This window comes from Dasypus novemcinctus, chromosome 31 (assembly GCF_030445035.2).
Source record: "Dasypus novemcinctus isolate mDasNov1 chromosome 31, mDasNov1.1.hap2, whole genome shotgun sequence".
In the NCBI taxonomy this organism is placed as follows: Eukaryota; Metazoa; Chordata; class Mammalia; order Cingulata; family Dasypodidae; genus Dasypus; species Dasypus novemcinctus.
The window spans coordinates 41,991,611-42,014,127 of record NC_080703.1 but is presented as its reverse complement, the minus strand read 5'-3'; the positions used below and the strand labels follow the sequence as shown (position 1 = coordinate 42,014,127).

Below are 22,517 nucleotides of genomic sequence, written 5' to 3'. Positions count from 1 at the left end.
ACGCAGAGATACAAAAAGGTTAAATACCTTGGCAAAGGCCGTACCGGAGAAACTGAGATGCAAACTGTGCCTTGGCCAGAACCAGGCTCTCAAAACCATGGCCAGGCCTGATCATCAGCCTTGAGTTAAGTATCGGCCTTCTCTCCTGGCGATGAGTTGAGTTACTCACCTAAGAATGTCAACTATCTCTGCTTTAGTGTCACTGGACTCAAAACCATTTTTACTCTAGTAATAAAAACCCAGAACCAGGTGGCCAAAATGTAGAAATAGGGGCACTTTCTTTCTGACTTAAAAACTCAAACCGTTCAGAGCTACTTATGATGTCCCAAAGCAGATTACGACAGATTTCTATCTGACGAAAAATTATAAAACCAACACCTTTTAATTCAAAATGTGGATATTTAGGGCAAGAAAAACTACATAAAAATGGGTTTGAATCGTCTGGCTTTATTTAGCATACAGGTAGTTAATCATGGTAATAAATTAATATGTATAGTTACCCAGAAATGTTGGGCACTTTCCAAGGAAAATGTCTCTGAGGTGTTCACTCAAGGGTATGCAGAACTCCAATCCAACAGTGTGGGAACATCAAGTTTTTGAATAGTCTCTTCCTCGGGAATTCATGATTTAAGTCGTTTGAGTTTCCAAGGTTTCATATGCTACCTCAGTTCCTACAAGCCCGGCCTGACATTTCAGAACTGAGTTCAGAAAGCGTCTGATCCAATCACCTAAGGAATCCACACACTGTCAAAGATCACAAGCTACCAAGAGGCAGCGCCTGGGCTACAAGTAGGTTCTCAGAATTCTCCAGAAATGTTTGCTGGTTCCAGTAAGGCACATACATCATGCAGAACTCAAGTTCTATCTAAAACAACCCTGCTTTTACTTTCTGTCTAATACAGGATTGAATCCTGATATTTTTTTTTTGTGGTTGACAAATTCAGCGAGTCAGCTGCTTGGGAAACAGTCTTTCCCACCACTGCAGGTTACCGTGGATCACGGACCGCCAGGGTGGTTTTCTCGAAATTCTCCTGGAGTGTGCCGATGTCGGGAGCTTTCCCTTCCGTCCTTCTGTGCTGCCAACAGCCCCGTGTCAAGGGTGTCTGTTCTTGTCTGAAATTCAGCACAGCGGGGGTGGGAGCGCACATGGCATCAATGTCTACAACCCAGCAACACATGAATTTGGGGCTGTTCCCTCCAGGAGGTTATCACGTATCCCAGTCATTGGTTCTGAGACCAGCTTTTGCAAAGCAGTTGTGGATTACTTCAGGGGTGTCAGCGTCCCACACTGCAGTGAGATTTCTCAGCACATGAAGAACACGCCACGTGATGCTCCACGACGTACCACAGTGAGTTACTGTCTCAGCCTAATCGCCGCACACAGCCAGGCTGCAGAAGGCAGAAGGCCACCTACTCGTTTTAACTTAAAGCCCCAGCAAAGATGGGCAGCACATTTATTAATAAGTAATTGAAAGTTCAAATTCTAGCAAGCCACTTTTCCCTTTAATTGCAGGAGTCATTTCCCAAACAACCTGCCAGACAATGTTCATTTTTTCAACTTTTATCTATACACAGGCAAGTTAGATATATGAAGGGGACTTTTGAATTTCCACATTTCTAATTTTGTGCTACTTCTGAGCACTGGAGCAAAAGCCGACTAATGGCCTATCTTTACTTATCAATTTTTCTCCAGGGCGACATTTCTCTGTAAGAGCGCACGTCTGGTTTGACTGCAGGTTATGGAACATGAGAAGGTCCCCCTGGGCAAAATCTGTAGAGGCGGCCACCTTTTAGGAGGAGTGACACAATACACTAATCAAACTGAAAGCACCACCTCCAGCCATGAAGACTGACTATTAACCCCACCTGGGGTTCAATTTCATTAGCCTTTTCTAAAAAGCAACAAACAAAACCCAGATACAGAAATGCTATTTGCTCTGATCCGGCAAAATCCTGCAACACCTCATTTACTAAGCTACACGTTTGGCTCCTCATTCTGTTATTAAGTTTGCTTCCTTTGGCTTCTTGTCTTTTGATCTTGCCCTGATTTTCAAGGAACATAGAGAATGTTGAAAAGGAACTCGATATTCTTTGACCATTTCACTTTTTTCCTTTACTTTCTTACTGACTGTTTAGCTCTGGAGATACTGTGACCTCACTGTACCTTCTCTTTAATTCCAGAGCCAGCACTCGAGGCACGACGCAGGAGAAGAGAGGCCTGCTTCACAGAACACGCACAGCACAGCCCCACATCGAGGAGACGCCCGGTGGGGGAAGTGCAAACGCAGTGCTGCCAAGGCAACCAATGTTCTTAGCTTTAGAACAGCAAAGGTGAGGTCGAATTTCAAAGGCAGGGCTAATCTTAATAATCATAATAACCCAGTAAAAACACAATCCCTTTTCTGTCAAGGAATACTAATGACTTTGAGGTAGATGATTCTGTTATCAGATATTGAAGTAATTAAGTTTAAGACACAAAAAGGATACAACGGAGGGGAAAAAAGTACTGACTTGAAATTATCTTTTAAAAAAACTTGGATGGAAAATTGAGAACACTTGGAATTCAAAGTTCTTTGCACAGGAAATCTGGTAGGTCACGCTGTGGACGGCTGCTTGAAGGTGAACGTGGCAACGGATGGCAAGAATCCACTCTGTAACAAAAAACCACAAAAAGGGTGCTCTTGGGGAGATCAGTTACTTTGCCTTTGATTTTTCCATCTCGGTTTGTTCCCAGCTGTTCGACTGGATTCTTAAGGCCTTTGTCAGCATTTAACCAACTCTTTGTTGGTGGAAGGTGCTGGGATTGTTTCTCCACACATAAACTGATCCTAAAAAGGAACAAGAAATGACATTAACCTTTGAGCTTCCATATCAGAACGCAGTAATTGTAAACTTTTCTTGTCACCTAACTAATCTAGCTGTTAATTTTTCCTTGCTATGCCACTTCATCCTTTCTCCAAGAGTCAATGTCAGCACCAGAATAAAGTAAGTTTTAGTCTAGAATTCATATTTAATATACAGCCTCTTATACACACTTTCATCGTCACTAGAGAACATCCCCATCTCAGAAATTGCATCACCTTTAAGTTTCTGTATTGCTTACACCAGAACTTCTCTACTTCAATATTTGGCAACTCAAATAAACACGTGTTCTCATCAAAGCAATTACTTCTAACTAAATGGGGCATGCCTTTCTGTGTTTACCAATGCCGAAAATCTGCACTGTTGCTTTGTCATTGGAGTTCAATTTCGGAGTATTTATCTCAGGGTCTATGTCAGGTGCCTCAAAAAAGCCCTTTGCCTCCTGTCTGACACCCATGGGGACCACCTCCTACTCTTCCCTTGTTTCTCTCACTCCGGCTCAGCGTCTGGAGCTCCTCTCTGTGCCCTTTGGAATACACGATCCACTGTCAGCTAAGCATCCTGCAGCGTCAACCTTCTTTTTTTCTTCCTTTTGACTTCTTGATCTAACACAGTGGTTCTCAACTGCAGATTTTGCTGCCCCCACCCCCAAGAAAGCTGGCAATATCTAGCCAGTTTTTTGTTGTCACAACTAGAGGGGTGCTAAAACTACCAGTAGTACAACTAGAACGTGCTACTGGCATCTAGTTGGGTAGAGGCCAGAAAAGCTTTAAACATCCTACAAGGCACAGGAAGGTCCCACACAACAAGTATCTGGCCTGTATCAGCAGCACTGGGGTTGAGCTTGCATGTCCCAGGACAGTGCTTCCCTGACATCTCCCTCAAGCTGGCGGCTCTCTAAAACGCTGCTCTGACTCTCTTGTCATTAGACACTATCGTTCACTACTCCTCTGTTCCTGTCACCTATTGGCTCTGGATTGGGCTCCCTCATTTCGCTCTCTCTGGGACCCCACTGCATTCATCCCACTACCTTTCCACTGCCCCTCCCTCTCTGGATATTCTCTCCTCTCACTTTTAATCTAGTTCAAATAGTATGACGGCCAATCATCACAACAACTCGTCTCTCACTCTGGCAAAACCACAACCCCAGTTGCATTCAACTTCCTGTGTCTGTACCTAAGTAGCCGCATATCTGCTCCTTAAACCTTCTCCTGGTCCGGCATCACTGTTAGCTGCTGCCATCTCTCTGCTCCTCTCTGCAGGCAATACCTTAAAGCAATGTTTGCCCTTGGTGCCTCCTCCTCCCCCTCTGTTCTCCCCAGCCAGTTTTCCAGCAGTCACCCACACTGCACTGACATAAATCCATAAATCCATAATTCTCAGGTCTCATCTGATCCCGGCATCTGCCAAGGTCAATGGCTTCTTCCTCCTTTTCTCATTTTGCCTCAGTGGTTGCTCCTTTCCAGTGGGCTTTGCTGACTCCCCCTTTTTTTTCCCTGACTTAAGCATGCTGGAGGGTTCTGGGGGTCTCACGCAGGCTCCTGGCTCTAGATGCCATTGAGTGCCTGGTAACATCCAGAGTTCCATCTCCAGCTTTGATCTAGCTCTTCAACACTGGACTTGCAGATCCAACTGCCTATTTGACATTGCCCCATGGATAACAAACAGGCCTCCCAAACTTAAAAGTGTCCAACAGGAACTCAATCTCGACTGCCTCCCGACCCCCAAACCTGCAGTCACTTCCATTTCAGTGGAGAATAACTCCACCCCTTCAATTACTAAGGCCACAAATGCTGAAGTCATTCTTGACTCCTCTCACACTCCTCCTCTCACACCTCTCACTCCTCAGCCTTCCAAGCCGTCCAGAAGCCAACTGCTCACACTCCACTGCTGCAGCTGGACTGCTCTAACAGTCTCCAGACTGGTCTCCCTGTTTCGATTCCTGCTCCCGCAGGACAGCAGCCAGAACCATTCTTGTAAAACTGAAGCTAGATGATGAGATAGGAGTCCCCATATCACCAAGGCAAAAGCCAAAGTCCTTAGAGGGCCTGCAGGCACCTTTGTGATCTCCCCCACTCTCTTACTCATTTCATCTTGAAATACTCTCGTATACTCTGCTCTGGTCACACTGGCCTCCTTGAAACCAACTAAGTATGCCCTGGCCTTAGGGTGTCTTCATAAAAGTTCCCTTTGCCAGACAGCTGTTACCCCCACACCTCCTCCCCCCACCTCTCTCACCTTCTTTAAATCTCTGCTCAGATGCAGCATTCTCCTCACGATGGCCTATCCTTATTTAAAATATAACCTATAACACCCTCCTCCTTCCCAGCCCAGCACTCCAGATCCCCCTTGCCCTGTTTTCTTTTTCCTTTTTGGTTCCTGAGCACATTTTACTTGCTATATACTATGCTTTATTTATTATCTGCCCTGCCCCCTTCCCTAACCCCAGGATTCTAAGCCCCACAGGGCAGGAATTGTTGTCTGGTTTACTAAACCAAATTAATGTAGCATTGCCTGGTGTATAGTACAGGCTTGATAATTACTTAACTAAAAGACTGAAAAAACTGAATCATTAAATTTCTAAATTCTAGTCCATAGTGTGGATTAGCCTGCTTCTCTCATGAGCTTCTGTGCCTCATCCCCCCGCCCACAATCCCCAGTTACCCCCTTTAGAGTTCATTCTTAAGAGTGTTAAGCCTTCACTTAAAACTTCCCATTCTAAATACAGACCAAAAGTTGGGTCTGGGACTGGGCAATGATCACACTTATTTTGTTTTCCATTGACAACATCCTTGGGTGAAAGAAAACAGGACAACTATAGACTAAAATGAGATTGTAAAACTACAACTAAGAATCTTACATCAAACAAGATAACTCAGATTTCTATGTATAAGGTAGGCAAGAAACAGTATGTAATTGTCCTCTTCACGATAAGTCCAGGTGCTCAGAACAATCATAATGACAAATAATAGAAGAACAATAAAAACTGTCGATAACTAACCTTTATAATCATTTTTCTTCTATTTCTTAAGCAAGCAATACTTTTCATTGAAGACCAGGTTTCTTTAACCCATTACCTTCTCCAAAGCTAAAATGAGTAATTTGAACTCTAAAGTTTAATTTACAATATGGCTGTTTAAAAAACGTTTGCTTAAAAAACACAGCACTTTAGGTAACACACAGTTATGAACCATTTTTCCTACACTTACATCAGGCAGGCTACTATAGATCCATGTTACTGCTTCACAACCATCCTCCCCATCCCTACCTCCACCGTATTAAAATTAGATTTCTTACTTTGTCATAAATCACTTTTATAATGAGAGAGCAGCTAGGACACGTTGCCACGTCTTCCCCATTCTCCAGATCTTCCTACAACAAAATCAAACACCGCGTGGTCAGCAGTCGTTCCTTTACCTTCTCCCCCATACCCGTCCCACCTCGATTTGCAAGCCCCGCTGTGGCTGGCCGCCTCCTAAGGCGTGTGAAGGCCAAAAGGGCCTTCCGCGAGAAACGCGGAGCCCCGTTTTCCCGTGAAACGTCATTTAGGTAAAAACCAAGGAAGGTTCGGTCGCCTCAAAACCCCTAAAGAAGGCAGAAACACTTCCCCTCCTCCAAAAAAAGTATCGCAGGAAAAAACCTGGGGACGAGGGACAGGAGCCCCCGCCACCCCCTCCCCGGTCTAAGGAGGCCAATGCTAGGTCCCCAGTGAGAGAGCAGAGTAATAACTTCCGGAAGGATTCAGAAACAGGATAAAGAGGGTGTGGGTGACCGAGAGGAGCACGACGACGGCAGGAACGCCGCAGAGCGGACACGCTCCGGCTCCGGCGAGCTGCCGGGCGGGATCCTAGGGTTACCTTGGTGATGGAGAAGTTATCTCCACACGGGCAGGGGTAGAAGTACGTCTCGGAGTCCTCGTCATATTGGAAGTCTTCGATCTCCACCTCGTCGTGAAACACCGCCATTGCCTCTGGGGCCAGCCAGAGGGCTGGCGCCCCCGTCGGCCTAACTTCGGCGGCACCGGCAAAACTCACCGGCGCAGGAACTTCCGCTTCCGGCGCATAAAAAATGACGCAGCTCCGCGCGCGGAGGCCAAATAGGTGACCGGGTAGTGGTCACCTAGGAGACGGCTGAGGTTGGGGGCGGAGACACTGGGGAGGCCGCGCGCGCTGCTCGGTGACGTCACACGTCGCGCCCCTCATTGGACGGCAGCAACCAATAGGATGCCGGGGCCGCCGCGCGGCGGCCAAGCCAGGACCCGACGCCGGGGTGGCCCGGGAGCTGCCGGCTTTGTACTCGCGTCCCGAGGTCTACACGCCTCTCCGGCGCTGGACTCGGGTAGGCCCTCGGCAGGCCCCGTTGCAGGCTGCGGTCAGGCCTGGGTAGCCCCCGCCTGACCCCTGGGGAAAGGCGGCCCGCGTTGCTGCACCGCCTCAGGCCGCGCGGCGACGGGCCAGCCTGCTTGGAGTGTCGCGCCCCAGGACGCCCAGGTCGCCCCTGAGCGCGCTTGGCTGCCAGGTACATCCCCGCCTCCTCCCTCGCAACCCTGACGTCCTCAGATCCCCTGCGGGGCGCCGCTGAAAGAGCCACAGCCTGGAAGGCGGAGGTCTAGTCCTGCGGCTGCAGTGCTCCTCAGTAATAGCCGTAGCAGCACCGTCTCATATTATGTGCCAGGTGTTGTGCTAAGCGTAATTCTCCCGGCACTCGGGAGTGTTGAAATGTTCTTCCTTTTTATGAATTTTTGATAGCGAGGTTCAGAGAGTTGGGCTGTTGGAGGAGGATGACGCACGTGGTAAAAGACCACCCCGGCTTCAAAGACCAGGAGCAAATTGTTTAACTTACCCGAACCACTTTTCTTTGTTAAGAGGATGGCATCACTGGCAGGGTTATCAGCATATTACCTTAAAGAGAAATGCAGATATAAGGTGGTTTATTTATTGAAGGAGTTTCGTTCACTTACAGAATAAGTTGAGCGGTAGAATAACTTTTAAAAGAGCTATTTGAAGGCTGTTTCTGATTAAACTGCTCTGTGACCATGCAGTTTTGTACAAGAAATTAGTCCTCTTTGGTCACTGGCGTATAACCAAATTGTTCCCGATGCTTTAAAATACAGCCTACAACATTTCCCTTACTTCAGAGCTCTGCTTTGATCTCCTTTTGACTTTGGCAGACTTCTGATGAAAGATACCAGTTCTAGTGTGTACTCACCGAGGCCATTGAAGTCTCAGAGAAAACGGGTTTCTCTCATGATGTGCTGCTTTCAGAAGTCTTGATGCTCAAGAATTTCCTCAGTCGTTCGGGATAACAAGACTCCCAAGGGTGAGGCCAGTCCTGAAATAACTAAGCAAAGGCAGATTCAGTTTAGGCTTGCCGTCCTAATAGTAGGTCAAGGGGAGAAGCTAGTCTCAAAATAACCATAATCAAAGGTAAGTTTTTTATAATTACCATTACTACAGCAAGCATGCACAAGGGTGAGGCTAGACCTGAAGTAATCATAAACAAAGGTAAATTAGTCTAAGATTACCATTACGGAAGGGCTAAATCCACTCAGTTATAGCAATTTCAGCCTTCGCTGTTTTTATAATATAAAGGCATCTATATAACAATCTTAACTCTTAGTTTCCGTTTCTAGTAAGTTTTCATTTTAAAACAAATTGGGCACTTTCATTTATTAACAAAGCAACTAAAACTATTTCCTTAGTAACAATAATGCTGAATTTTTCTGCTTTTCCAGCAGTTGAACTAATTCCACTTGTGATTTCTTTCATACATCAAATCCAGTTGCAAGATAGCGTTGACGTTTAAAGACTCATTTTTAGGTTATCTTTCACCCACATCCAATTTGTAACAGGTGAACCCCAAATCTGATATATGAGTTCCTAGGCACAAGCAGACTGACAAAGTTAAAGCACAGATTGGAACAGAAGAGAGAATTTTACACGCTAACTTTGCACAGGGAAAGACCATTCTCATGAGGTTTCCTCTTCTACAGGGGAGAGAGGTTTAGTAAGTGGCCGGGATCTTGATTCCCCATTCACTCCCCTTATTAGGCACAACCGAGGCTAGAGAGGCTTGGGGTGGCAGGCTAGGACCCAGTAATTTGCTCCCATGTTAATTAAGAAATTAACAGTCTCACCTGCCACGGCAAGGGTCTCCTCTGGCTGGTTTTTGGGCGGCTTCAGGCACCTTCATCCCCGTACTCCACCCTTGGGGCCAGGTGCCTGCTGACGTGAGCCCGGATTCACCTGGATTCAGGTGGCCCTGAGGTGACAGTGCCTTTAACGGAGGCAGCTAACAGGTGAGCCTGCTCCTGGCCCGCTGCCTCCCAGCACTCAGTCTCCATTGTTGAAAACCGAGAAGGCTGTTTCTAAGAGGGAGTTCATGGAAGTTGGGGGCCAGGGGACGTTTCTGCAGCTTTCTACGGACATCGAGGCAGACTGGCTGGCAAAGCGCGGGCCTAGGAGGCTCCGTCCTCTAGAGTTAGGACCCACCAGAGGGTGTTTTTACTGCCTCCACCAGCTCTCCTGGAAAGAAGGCTGCGTTTTCCCCTGCCTGAAAAATTTCCCTGCGCTTATTAAAATCGGCCGGTTTGGTATTGCATTCCCTCCTCTTTGAAGGAGACATGGTCCCGTGGTCTCTGGCCCTCAGGTCTTTCTGTCCCCTCCTCCCCTCTTACACAGGCTTAACTGGAATTCATGGTCCTGTGCAGAGGCTACTTCTTGTGGTGTGGCACAAGGTGTGGCAAGAAAAGATCAACCTTTTCCTTCTTAGACCAGCAGTAGGCAGGTTGTCCCAGTTCCTGAGAAGATACCCCAGTAGGGAGTCTTTTGGGGTGCTAGAGGAGCTGTACTCATTGTTTTAGGGGGAAATGGAAGAAAAAGTCTATCAGCTAATCCTGCATCCCAGATCTGAACTTTCAGCCTCCAAACCAAAGTGCAGAAGCCGCTTCAGTCTTAGGGGTCCTTGGAGTTGCTGCTCTGGTTCCTGGTGTCTTGAAATCGCAGCGCCCACGCCCCGGAAGGTGGCTTATTTTTGAAGCAGTACTGGTGCCTGATTTGGTCGCCTATGCATTCGTTGATCCGTTACTAGGCATTTGTTCACATCTTCCTAGAGGAGGAATGTGTAGTGAAAGCAAGAGCACTGGCTTGAGAAGCAGGTCTGTGCTCAGAACCCGACTGCTGTGGATTAGCTCTGGGGCCTCGTCATTTACCTTGTTTGGGTAAGAAAGAGCTGAACTGGAGGTGATTTACAGGAGCCTTTCAGGCCAACATTCTATTATCACATGGAAATAGGAGTTTCATGTTTTGCAATTGCATATACCATAAGTAGTTGCTATTTTGCTGTATATATATGTAATATACACGTGTGCGTGTCCCTGTGTTTGACAGCTCCCTCAAATGTTGGCATGGGATTGCCAGTTTTATGCACTCTGATGCAAAGCTCCTCCTGGTTTGGGCACTGTTTAGTTTCCTGGGCTGCTCGAGCAAACACCATGAAATGGGTTGGGTTGAACAATGGGAATTTAGTTGCTCATGTTTTAAGGCTGGGAAATGTCCAAATCAAGGTGTCGTCAAGGTGATGCTTTCTTCCCAAGTGGCATTCTGGGCTGGCACATGGCAGTGCACATGGTGGCCTGTCGTTCTCTTCCAGCTTCTGTGGCTTTTTTCTCTGAATTTCATTCCGTTTGTAAAGGACTCCAGTAATAGGATTGAGACCCTGACTGGGTTGGGTAACCTCCTCACCATGGTTCACACCCACGGGAATGGGTTAGATTTAAGAACATATTTTTCTGGGGTACATACAGCTTCAAACCAAAATAGGCCCTTTTTAAGCTTGAAAACTTAAAGGCAGAGGAGTCTTGGGAGGAACTTATGTTAAAGGAAGGTTTATAGAAGATTATGTCAAAGGCCTCTCAAAACGCTCCATTTTGTATAAATGCAGCTAGGAAACACTTGTTAACTTTTTGAGATTAGCTGGGATGATTCTGGACCATCTGGGTAAGAGAGAAATCCTGGCAAAGCCAACACGTTTCAGTGGGTGCTCCCTGTATGTCCTTTGAGATACAAACACTGCCCCGCAGTGTCTTGGAGACTGAAGGGCATGGGAGAGTCTCCAGTATCTGTTCTGCAGGCCCAATGACCATTTTGAGGTTGGGAACCAGTTTTAGTTCTTTAGTGCTTCTGGGCGTAAGGACCTGCAAATTAAAGATAAGCCGTGTTTGAATGTACGGAAATGGGTAGCATTGTATCTGGTTTGTGGAAGTATAAGTTGGTAGTCCATTTGAGAGCCGTGTGAAACTATTCAGAACGGCTATAGGAGACTCTTAAGACCTGAGGTCAGTAGTCCTAAAAGTTATCAGGATATGCTGGGTAAATGTTTCTTTGTAGTTTTCCAACTTTTCTTTGCATACGTAGTACCTAAAATGGGGGAAAAGCAAACCAGCGGCCCACGTACTAATCACCCCGCGGGCCAGGCACTGGGTCCACTGCTCTGCGAGCATTGTGTCCTGGCCATCTTAAACCCCCTGTAGGTGGAGGGGACCCCGAGGAAACCTGAGGCTTGGAGACTGAGGACCTTGCCTGAGCAACAAAACGAGGCCGGGGCAGTAGCGAGGGTCAGCCTTCAGAGCTCTCTTGACCCCCAGCTGAGGGTCCTAGTCAGCTCTGAAGCCATTTGTGACATGGTGGTGCCTCAGGCCAGGCTCGACGTCAGCAGCTCTGCTCCCCGCGGGGGTTCTGCTGGCGCAGGGCTGGCTGCCGGGAGACCGAGATGTGGGGCGCCTTGGCCTTCGTTCCGCCTTGGTCCTGCCCCGCGTCGGCCTTCCCCCTTGTCTGGCCAGATGTGGCTCTGCTTGTGGTTCTGCCCGGTTTGTGTTTGTGCTGTGCTGGATAAATAAAACCATCGGCCCATGTATACTGCAGTTTTTCGTTTTACTCCTCCCAGCACCAAGGAAAAACAATTACATTACAAAGACTAGTAACCTGTAAATTTATTCCTAAAAGGGAATGGAAACATTTTGTAATAGGACATTTTGGGTCCTGAGTGTGTAACAAAAGCAGATTTACTAGTTGCTTTGGGGTTATTGGAGATCACAAATTTATATGCTTTTTAGTCATAAAATGTTAGCACTGCTGATACGGAAAATAGCAGTGACCAAAATTCTCAGCCTAAGATTGAATTCAGGACCAGGTTATAACAGCGTCATAGAAACTATTTGCCGAGTGCCGTTGTGTGTCCAGCCAAAGAGCTGCTTATTGGCGATGACCTGTGGGTTGTTGGGCAGGGAGCAGAGAGTTGATATATTTGGAAAGATTTTTAGTAACGCTCTTGTGTGCTTCCATAGGCTTTATTGTGTTTCATTCATTCCTCTCGACAGTCCAGCTGTTGGTTCCCCACTTTACCACTTTACCAGGGCGTCTGGCCAGCCCTGGCTTCACTGAGCCAGCTGGATCAGCGAGCATTCCCCAGGTGAGTGCCCCTGGGCTCCCTGGGGACCCCTGAGATCCGGTGGCTCGGCGGGCTTGTTCTGTCAGCTTGCTGTGTTTCGGGGCATTAATGCTCTTGGAGGCATGTGGGGTCCGCTCGCCCTCTTCCTGCTGCCTCCCACCAGTCAGTTTATCAGGATGTCGCGGGCTCTACTTCCAGAGTCGGTGCCGAGTTCAACTTTCCCGACTCCAGGCTTTTCTTAGACTCCAGCCTCCCGCCTGGACCCGCAGAGTGGCACGCAGGCTCTGCCGCCCGGCTCTCGCCCAGTCCGCCGCTGCCCCTCACGTTGCCTTGGCTCCCGCCCAGCTGGTGCCGGCGTTTGGGGCTTCGCTTCCCCCTGCCAGGATGCTGTGCCCCCAGCGCCTGCTTGGCCGCCTCCTCTTCAGCATTCACGCCTCAGCCGAGACGGTCTCCTGCAGTGATTTGTGATTTACCTAAACAGTTGGACATACATGCTAAAGCTAATAAGTTGTTCGTTTTTTAAACTTTGTTCAAAGATCCGGCATACAACTTTGATAGGCTTCTAAAAAACAAAATCAATTCGATAAAACCCTCTTTGTCTACCAGTAGGTGGCACTCTTGGTCACATTTACTTCTGGCAACTAAACAAGAGTTTTGAATTTTAAGGAAGCAGCTTAAAACATGAACATTTCTTTGTTTTCCAGTTTAGCATACTCACTTAACAATATGCCCTATTGTGAAGATAATTTATCTTAGAAATAGTTGTCTGGAATATCAAGTAGAGCTATCTGCATGGCAGTTCCGTTGACGGTGTTGCTCAGCCTTGATGGGCCTAGAGCTGTTTTATTTCTGCCACTGCTGTGGAGCTTCACGGGTGAATACCTGAGAAGCAGGAAGTAAGGGCAGGCCAGGGAAGGTGACGGGGAAGGAGCAGGAGGAGGGACAACGATCAAACAAGAGAAGCAGACACTTGAGCAGGGAGAGCCGTGAAAGGGCTAGTGGGGAACGGGCTCGCTGGGATGGCCTGCTGGCGCTCACGGCCTTTCCTGTGGCTGCTGAGAGGCAGAGGTGCTGTTGATCAGTCTCCCCAATATTATTCTTACGTGTTGTCTCTGCTGTTGCAGGAACTTGGCGAAAAGCTCAGCATACAGAAAAACGGTCCAGGTTCCACCTGGTGTGTAGAAAGGCCTGGTTATAGTAATACCTGGACCAAGACATGCCTGTCAGCCAGCCAGCCATATGCTAAAGGACCCCTAAAACCTCATGGACTTCTAAGTAAGTTTCACCTTCTTCCTTCTGTGATAACACACCATTTTTGGTTTAGCACATTAAAAGGCGAGAATTACCTTTAGTAGTCTTGTGTGAGGTGAAAAAGACTTTCCACATCTCTATTTACATGATAAAAAAATTGCAGATAGCATGTTTATCCACAATGGTGCTGCATCACACTGGCAAGAAAAAGTGGCTCTTTTATCTAAAGACAAAGTTATGCAGCAGTGGACGTTCTGATATAATTTGGCTATAACTATATAAATTACTTATGATTTCTATCACCACCTGGTTTATTTACTTTTATTTATTTTCTGTCTCCACCCACTAGAATGTAAGCTTCCCAAGAAGGCCTAAATTTTGTCCACATCTGTCCCCCAATGCCAAGGCCAGTGCCTGCCACGTAATGGATTCTTTAAATATTTGTTGAGTGAAGGACTGAATTATTGAATTTGAAGTAGGAACATAAGCACACTTAGCCTGAATCTTTTTCTGATATTACTATAATTTATATAGCACATTTCATCAAAAGAGCTCAGGAAAAAAGTGTTCAGGTGTAAGCTCATTGCTTCTCAAGGTCCCTAGGTAGGGAACGACAGATAAGGCAGTATAACATGTTAACAGTGGCTATTTTAGGCAAATCTTTAAAAATTGGCATAGGAAAACAATGTGAAGAACCAAAAAATATGCTGATTCTAACCAGTGCTGTTCCTCATTAGCCTGTGGTTTTTAGAATTTGGAATGTTGGGGAACCTTCTTGTATTCCTTTTTAAGGTTTTTATTGAGGTATAACATTAAGCAGTAAAGACACAGATTCTAAGAGAACAACTTGATGAATTTTCACTAAGCGAATATACTTACATAATCAGCACCCAGATCAAGAAACAACAGTGTCACTCCCAAATGGTCTGTTAGATTTAAGTATCTGGAAACCTTAAACTTTTATAATTGGGACCCTCAGGAAACTTGTCTGCCCCTTGTATTTTGTCTAACAAGAAATGTTAAAGACTTAATATGGTAATCTTTGGGTGGAGTACAATTACTAGGCAGTTTTAAAATCTCTACTTTTCTATAATAATAGTATAAGGTAAGTCACATGCACTTAGAGATTTTGGAAACTAATTGGAAGCATGACTTTTGGGCAGCCCCAGTAATTATATACTTGGGTCCTGTGGCAGTCAGCCGGTCTGTGCTGTCAGGACCAAGTCTGGCCTTGCTGTTAGGTCCTCTTACAGCAGCAGCAACAGAAAGCCCAGCTCTGCATTGGTGGCCCCTGAAATGGTCTGATGTTTCCCCACTTTTTCTTTGAACGAGTTTCTCTGTTTTACGTTCGGCCAGGAAGCACCATGGCCTGCGCTGCGGTTGTGACTCCTGGCTTGCTGCGGGGCTCTGTGGGAGCTTTGTGCGCACGGGCCACCTCGCGGAGCCTGACGCCTGGGGCTCGCCACCTCGCCCTAACCAGGTGAGTCCCACTTTCGTTGTCATTTGAGGTCGGTTTCCAAACCTGCTGCTGAAAGTCGGGGGGCATATTGGTCTCCCGCAGGTGGTAACACCTTGGCTTGAATTTCCATGCTGTTAGGTGGATGTACAAATTTTACATTGGCCATTTTTGAGAATTCATAATATTATAATGTGTTTTGGATAGCCAGAATATTACAGCGAAAACTAATTGTATTATTTTTATGAAGCCTTATAGTTAATAACCTAATTTTACTTTCTGTTAAAGCATAATGAAATCCAAAAGGAAAACTGATCATTTGGAGAGAACTGCAAATGCTGTTCGACGGGAGGTCTGTATCTCGGGGCTGTGGGCGGATTTCCCCCTTTGGACACTTTGCACATGGCTGTGTCTGGCTTATGGATAAGGTGTTAGGTTAGTTTGTCTCTTTGAAAGACAGTCAGAGAAGGTGTGTTATTTTTCTGTTCAGAAAATTTCTGAATAGGATATGATAACTGGTTTGAAAAGATGACTGAGAAGGACTTAAATTTTTCCCTTTAAACTTGGAATGAATGGGTTAGATTTTTTTTAATATTTATTTGTTTTAATTTATTTATCCCCCCCCCCCTTGTTGTTCTCACTCACCGTCGCCCTCAGCTCTCTGCAGCAGCACGGGCCAGCTGCCTTCACCAAGAGCACCTGGGAACCGAACCTGGGGCCTCCCATGTGGTAGGCGGGAGCCCGATCACTTGAGCCACATGCGCTTCCCTGAATGGATTAGTTTTTGATCAAGGGAATATAGCGGCCATTGAACGAGCCATCTTTTACAGTTATATTTTAGACCTATAGATCCTTTTAAAGCCAGTATTTTATGAATGGCTTGCCTTTTCTTCTCCCCCCCCTTTTTTTTTTTGACACAACGTCTCAAAGTTCTCATTCTCATTCCTACCTTAGAACAGCTTGTTTCCTCTCAGCACCTGAGAAAGGACATGCTCTTATTCCCCTCCTTAACTGCAGATTTTCCCATCATATTCAGACCATACAAAGCCAGTTTACCACCTAAAGTGGTGGCAAGGCTGGGAGACAAAGAACCCTCGCCCTTTACGCCAGTGAGTAACCCATTTTCACTGTAAAACACAACTTGATTATTTGTTTTGCTTTTTTGAGTGTTTCTCACCTATTGGGATATATTTAACTTAGTGTTGTAAGCATACTTACCTTGACAGTAGGAAAAATACATGTATTTTTTATAAAGAAGGGTTGTACACTTCCACAAGCATGGTCAGAAACTGTATATTGTGGCAGTAGTTTAGTTTTTAGTATTAACAGAAGACATTTTACTTCAGGCCCCACTTTTCACACTAATTCTACTTTCAGAAAATTGCTTTGAGACCAAGGGTGGTTATGCTTGTTAATTCAGCTTTAAGTCATTTAAGTCAGTGGGGTTTTTTTTGTTGTTGTTTGTTTTTCCCCCCAAAGTGTTTGAAAAATTAGTTCAGCATAGGAGATTTATGGAACCGTGAAGAAAATATACCTTATCCTTTGATGATAAATTTAAAAATACTTTATTTTGGGTTGTTCAACATGCAAGAATGGTGACTATGTAAATGGAAGGCTTGTTAGAATTTCTCTGTTAAAAGTGAAAACCTTACCAGTTATGAAGGAAAAGCAGTTTATCTAACATGCTTGATGACAAGAGCAGGGATTGGGAAGACTTTCTGTAAAGGATCAGATAGTAAATATATTAGGCTTTGTGGGCCCAAGTGGCCTTAGTTGCCACTATAGTTGTCTCATTATTCACAGCGGCTTGTCTTGTAAAGTCACTGCAAATGCTGAAGTAGCAACTACTGAACCGTTGCTCCTAGGGGAAATACAGGGTTAGGTTCCCTGAGCTTTTGGTCCCATTTTCAGCAACCATGTCAATACATAATCTTGTATATGTGTTTCTTCTTAGGAATATCCTATTTAATATGTAGTTGGTTCGTTAACACTGAACGCATGCCTAAATTTGCTTTGATTGTCAGAACCTGATTGCCAGAGCACCTTGTAGGGGCTTTCCAGCCTGAGCCGTGCCTGGCACTCCCAGCCTCGTCGTGTCATCAGCTCTGACAGGGCAGAGGAGGGGGCTCGGGAGGAACCCCCAGCACCTATGGCTGGAGGTGGCTGCACGGGGTCGTGTGGGCGTTGGGCCCTGGCCTCCAGGACAGCCACCAGGGGTGTGCTTGGTGGCCCTGGAAGCCGCCTCTGGGCTTCGGGGTGCACAGAGCCGATTGAGGTACGTAGCTGCTGGGAAGGTTCCCTTGTTCCAGGCTCCAGCCTAAGAGCAGGGCATGAGGCAGGCTGGCCCCTCCTGTCCTCCTTTGTGCACAGCCAGACGTGATGGACACGGTGAGCGACGTAAAGTAGGGTAACGGGAGGCAGGAGTGGGAGTGCAGCATTTGAGTTGAGACCTGAATAAGGAGAGAGACAGCCCTGTGCACAGCATTCCTGCCAAGGCCCTGGCAAGAGCACAGGCTCGGAGGCGGAGGAGGCGTGTGTGCTCGCCGGAGAATGGCAGGACGAGAAGCGGGCAGAGGTCAGGCTGTAGCAGTCACCGCGGGCTCGATTGTGTTCTAAGGATAATGGGAGGTGTTTAAGCTGGGAGATTACATGTGATTGACATTTTAAATGGGTCATCTGTATGCTTGGTAGAGAACAGGCTTTTGTTGTGTGTTGATACCAGGTTGGGGGCCGTTGATAGAGTCCCAGAAGAAATGGTGGTGGCTTAGAGAAAGGCGGCAGCAGTAGGGAAGGAGAGCAGCAAAAGGATTGGGAACCAAGGCAGGGCAGATGGAATTCACTGGTAGCTTGGATGATGGGGGGAAGGGGTTAGTGAGAGAAAGAAAGGTGTCTTGGGATTTGAACAATCTGGGCAGAAGGTGATGGAGGCATATATTTGCTAAGATGGGGGAAGAGCAAGTTTGGATACAGGGAAATAAAGAGCTGGCTTTGGAATAATCTGGGGAGTGGGGGAATGGGTGGAGTTACAGATGAGACAAAATTAGCCATGCATTGATGTCTGTTCAGTCTGGGTGATGGGTACCTGGTGGAAGTTCATTATATTCTTTTTGCTACTTTTGTATATATTTGATGTTTTCCATAATAAAAATATTGAAGACAGTTTGGAAGAAAAAAGTTTAGTGTTAGATGTACTAAGTTTGAAAAACTTTCTTGATGTCCAAATGGAAATTCAGTTAGGTACTTGGATATGAGCACGGCATTCACTGCTGTAAATAAAAGCATTAAGCCGTTTGGTGAGCAGGAGGAGAGGATCCAGGACTCAGCCCTTTCTATATGTACATGTCAATGTATGAAAGTCAAGCAGGAGAGGAACAGCTGCAGAGGAGACGGAGAAGGAGTGGCCTTCAGGGCAATAGAAAAGTCAGTGGAGTGTTTCCTGGAAGCAAGGAGAAAAGTGATTTCAAACAGGAGGGGACTTCCAGGAAGGTGGCAGACTAGAAAGACACGGGACTCTCTCCTCCAGAAATATAGCTAAGGAGAGGCTGAAAGAGCCTGGAAGATGATATTCTAGGGTTTAGGACACCAGGTGAAGGCTGGATACCACCCAGAGGAGGGGGACAAAGGAGGGGAATCGCGATGACAGAGCTGTGAGTTGAAAGCAGTGGCTGCTGCTACTGGCACTGTCCCCCACACTAGAGACACTTGAGAATTCTTGGGCCTCTGAGCCTGTGGCTCTAGACAAAGGGAGCTCCCGGGATCTACCACCCCAGGAAAGGGGAGACAGAGAGACACAGCCTAAGGCTGACTCAGCTTCTGACCCACACATTTGGTCTGCTGTGCCCCAGGAGCCTTCCAGGCTGGGTGAGTGGTGCCGCTGTTTGCCCTGGGAGCCGGCAAGGGGCTGAAGACATACGACCCTCCCAACCTCCTCTACGAATGGGGACTGATTGTTGAGGGTGCAGAGGGAGCGGATTATTTCCTCCCTGGGTAAAGGGAGGGGCTGCCAGAGGAGGTTGGAGAAGTCTCTGAGAATTTGAATTACAAGGCTCTTAGCCTCCAGGCAGGAAGCTCTATCACCTGATCCTGTCTGTGTTGCAACAAATAGATTCCAACAGGCCTTGAACTGAGCTCTGCCAAAGAGCACCATTCGCTGGCAGACTGAGGAAGTGCAGGTGAGAAAATTAACAAGTGAGAAAGGCTTTTGCTGACCTTTATAGCCTCCCACTCCAAGGACCTAGGAAGCTGGTCTGCAGCCAGTTACTGGTCCAGAGCCCAGTTTTGAGCACCTAGCAGGAACAATCCTAATGACCCAGGTCAAGCCAAGAATCAAATTGCAGTGGTAGCACAAGCTTCTTGCCACTAAATCCCAACAAAAGAGAAAGAAATTGAGCATCTGAGTAAACTACATCCTAATCAGATGCCTAGATATCAGCAAAAAATTACTTAGAAAATGGAAGATGTCGCCCAAGAAAAGGATTATATCAAAGCCCCAGAAGAGTTGCAGGAGTTGAGATAATTAATTCATGAGATGCACACAAATTTCCAAAATCAAATTAATTACTTGAAAGACAATATGGCTAAAGAAATAAATGACATCAAGAAGACTTTGAGCAAGCACAAAGAAGAATTTGAAATCCTGAACAGAAAAGTAACAGAGCTCCTGTGAATGAAAGACACAATCCCAGGTGAGATTAAAAAAATGCCTTAGAGACATTCAACAGCAAACTCAAAATGATAAAAGAAAGAATAAGTGATACTGAAGACAGAACAGCTGAAATTAAAGAGAGAAAAGAACTGAAGAAAATGAGCAGGGACTCTAGAGAGTTGAATGACAACATGAAATGCAATAATGTATGTGTCATGGGAGTTCCTGAAAGAGAAGGGAAAAGGGGCAGAAAGGGTATCTGAGGAAATCATAAGAAAATTTCCTCTCACAAAAGAAAGGAATTTGTATGTTCAAGAAGTATACCATACTCCAATCAGAATAAATCTGAATAGACCTACTCCAATACACATACTATTCAGAATGTTAAATGTCAAAGGTAAAGAGAAAATTGTCAGAGCAGAGAGGGAGAAGCAAACCGTCACATACAAGGGATGCCCAGTAAGGCTTAATGTGGATTTCTCATCAAACCATGGAAGCAAGAAGACAGTGGTATGATATGATGAGGATACTGAAAGAGAAAAACTTCCAGCTGAGAATTCTTCACCCAGCAAAACTGTCCTTCACGTACAAAAATGAGTATAAAATATTCACGAGCAGATGCTAAGAGAGTTCATAAAAAAAATCCACCTTTGCAGGAAATATTAGAAGAAGCCTTAGATCCTGAAATAAAAAGACAGGAGAGAGAGGTTTGGAGGAGAGTATAGAAGAAAGAATAGCAGAAAGGCTAACCAAAAGAGTAAAAAGACAAAAATAAGATATGACATATGAAAACCAAAGAATAAAATGGTGAAAGTAAATACGCATTTACAGCAATATCATTGAAAGTGAATGAATTACATTCTCTAATCAAAAGATACAGGTTGACAGAATGGATAAGAAAACATGAGCCATCCATATACTGCTTACAAGAAACTCACCTTAGACCAGGGATACAAACCAGTCAAAAGTGAAAGGTTGAAAAAAGATACACTCTGCAAATAGTAACCAATAAAGAGCAAGGGTAGCTATATTAATATTGAACAAAACAGACTTAAAATGCAAAAAAGTGGTAAGGGATACAGAAGGCCATTATATATTTGTAAAAGGGACAATCAACCAGGAAGATATAGTCATAAATATCTATGCAAGTAACCCTCTTGCAAAACTGAAAGGAGAAATAAACATCTCTACAATAATTGTTGGAGACCTCAGCACTCCACTCACATCATTAGATAGAACAATTAGAAGATAAACAAGGAAACAGCTCGAACAATATAATAAATGAGTTAGATGTAATAGACATACACAGAATGCTGCATCTGAACTCAGAGGGTCATCTATTCCTCTCCAGTGCCTGTGGAGCTTTCTCCAGGATAGGCCACATTTTAGGCACTAGGCAGGTCTCAATAAATATGAAAAGGTTTTACAGAGCACCTGCTCAGATCATAGTGGAATGAAACTGGATATCAATAATAGGAAAAAAGTAAATTCGCAAATGAGTGGAGGCTAGACGACACTCTCCTAAATAATCAGTGGGTGTATTTTGGCTCCTAAATAATCAGCAGCCAAAGGGGTGCTGATACAAAATACCAGAAATTGGTTGTTTTTTTTTTAAGATTTATTTTTATTTATTTAATTCCCCTCCCCTCCCCCGGTTGTCTGTTTTCTGTGTCTTTTTGCTGCGTCTTGTTTCTTTGTCTGCTTCTGTTGTCGTCAGCAGCACGGGAAGTGTGGGCGGCACCATTCCTCGGCAGGCTGCTCCCTCCTTCGTGCTGGGCGGCTCTCCTTATGGGTGCACTCCTTGTGCATGGGGCTCCCCTACGCGGGGGACACCCCTGTGTGGCACTGCACTCCTTGCGCGCATCAGCACTGCGCATGGGCCAGCTCCACACGGGTCAAGGAGGCCCGGGGCTTGAACCGCGGACCTCCCATGTGGTAGACGGACGCCCTAACCACTGGGCCAAAGTCCGTTTCCCAAGGTTTTTATAAAGGGTATTTATTTGGGTTAGGAGTTTACAGATACAGGCCATAATGCATAAGTTACTTCCCTCACCAAAGTCTGTTTTCACGTGTAGGGGCAAAATGGCTGCCGACGTCTGTGAGGGTTCAGGCTTCCTGGGTTCCTCTGGGCACAGCTCCTCTGTTTTCTCCACAAGGTCAGCTGTAGACTCTCAGGTGAATGGCTCTGTCTCTCTCCCTGGGGCTCCAGCTTAAGACTTCAGCATCAAACTCCACCATCAAAACTCTAACATTAAAAGGCTTTGACTCCATCCTTTGCCATGCCTTTTATCTGTGAATCCCCACCCACCAAGGGTAGGGACTCAACACCCTACTGGCACAAGAGGTTTACATGATTACTTAAGTCTTGTAAACCTGTGAATCCAATAAAATCTCATATAACCAGAGGAAAAGACCAGTTTACAAACATAATCCAATATTTCTTTTTGGAATTCATCAATAATATCAAACTGCTGCAGTGGGTCAAAGAAGAAATTGCAGGTTAAATCACTAGATTTATTGAGACAAATGAAAATGAGAACACACTTATCAAAACGAATGGGATATAGGCGAAGGCAGTCTTGAGAGGGAAATTTATAGCCCGAAACACCTACATTAACAAAGAAGAAAGAGCTAAACTCAAAAATTTAACTGAACAACTAGAGAAACTAGAAAAAGAACAGCAAACTAATCCCAAAGCAAGCAGAAGGAAAGAAATAATAAAGATTAGAGCAGAAATAAATGAAATTGAGTACAAAAAAATAGAAAAAATCAACAAAAGCAAAAGCTTCTTCTTTGAGAAGATCAATAAAATTAACAAATGCCTAACTAGACTAACAAAGAAAAAGAGAAGATGCA

The 22,517-nt window shown here is 45.6% G+C and overlaps 2 protein-coding genes across 5 annotated transcripts in view; one reads left to right on the top strand and one right to left on the bottom strand.

The window, feature by feature from the left end:
• Positions 1 to 427: 427 nt before the first annotated feature.
• Positions 428 to 6,929, bottom strand: DPH3 (diphthamide biosynthesis 3). 2 transcript variants are annotated; one of them, XM_004468461.4, is made up of 3 exons: positions 6,720 to 6,929; positions 6,160 to 6,234; positions 428 to 2,828 (listed from the first exon to the last, which is right to left on the bottom strand). In XM_004468461.4, exons 1-3 carry the CDS (start codon positions 6,825 to 6,827, stop codon positions 2,763 to 2,765), a joined length of 249 nt encoding a protein of 82 aa, XP_004468518.1. In that variant the 5' UTR covers positions 6,828 to 6,929; the 3' UTR covers positions 428 to 2,762. The 2 variants fall into 2 exon arrangements, with proteins under 2 accessions (XP_004468518.1, XP_004468519.1); XM_004468462.4 differs by having other exon boundaries at positions 428 to 2,651; positions 6,720 to 6,913.
• A 140-nt stretch (positions 6,930 to 7,069) lies between these two features.
• OXNAD1 (oxidoreductase NAD binding domain containing 1) overlaps positions 7,070 to 22,517 on the top strand; it is a 49,487-nt gene continuing 34,039 nt past the window's right edge. Inside the window, exons 1-5 of one of the 3 annotated variants that reach the window (XM_004468457.4) lie at positions 7,146 to 7,380; positions 12,239 to 12,330; positions 13,434 to 13,584; positions 14,917 to 15,040; positions 15,305 to 15,368. In XM_004468457.4, the coding sequence (XP_004468514.2) occupies positions 14,925 to 15,040; positions 15,305 to 15,368 (180 nt within the window). In that variant the 5' untranslated portion in view covers positions 7,146 to 7,380; positions 12,239 to 12,330; positions 13,434 to 13,584; positions 14,917 to 14,924. Of the gene's footprint in view, positions 7,381 to 12,205; positions 12,331 to 13,433; positions 13,585 to 14,916; positions 15,041 to 15,304; positions 15,369 to 22,517 lie in introns of all 3 variants that reach the window. The other 2 variants (XM_004468456.4, XM_004468458.4) reach the window with 2 other exon arrangements.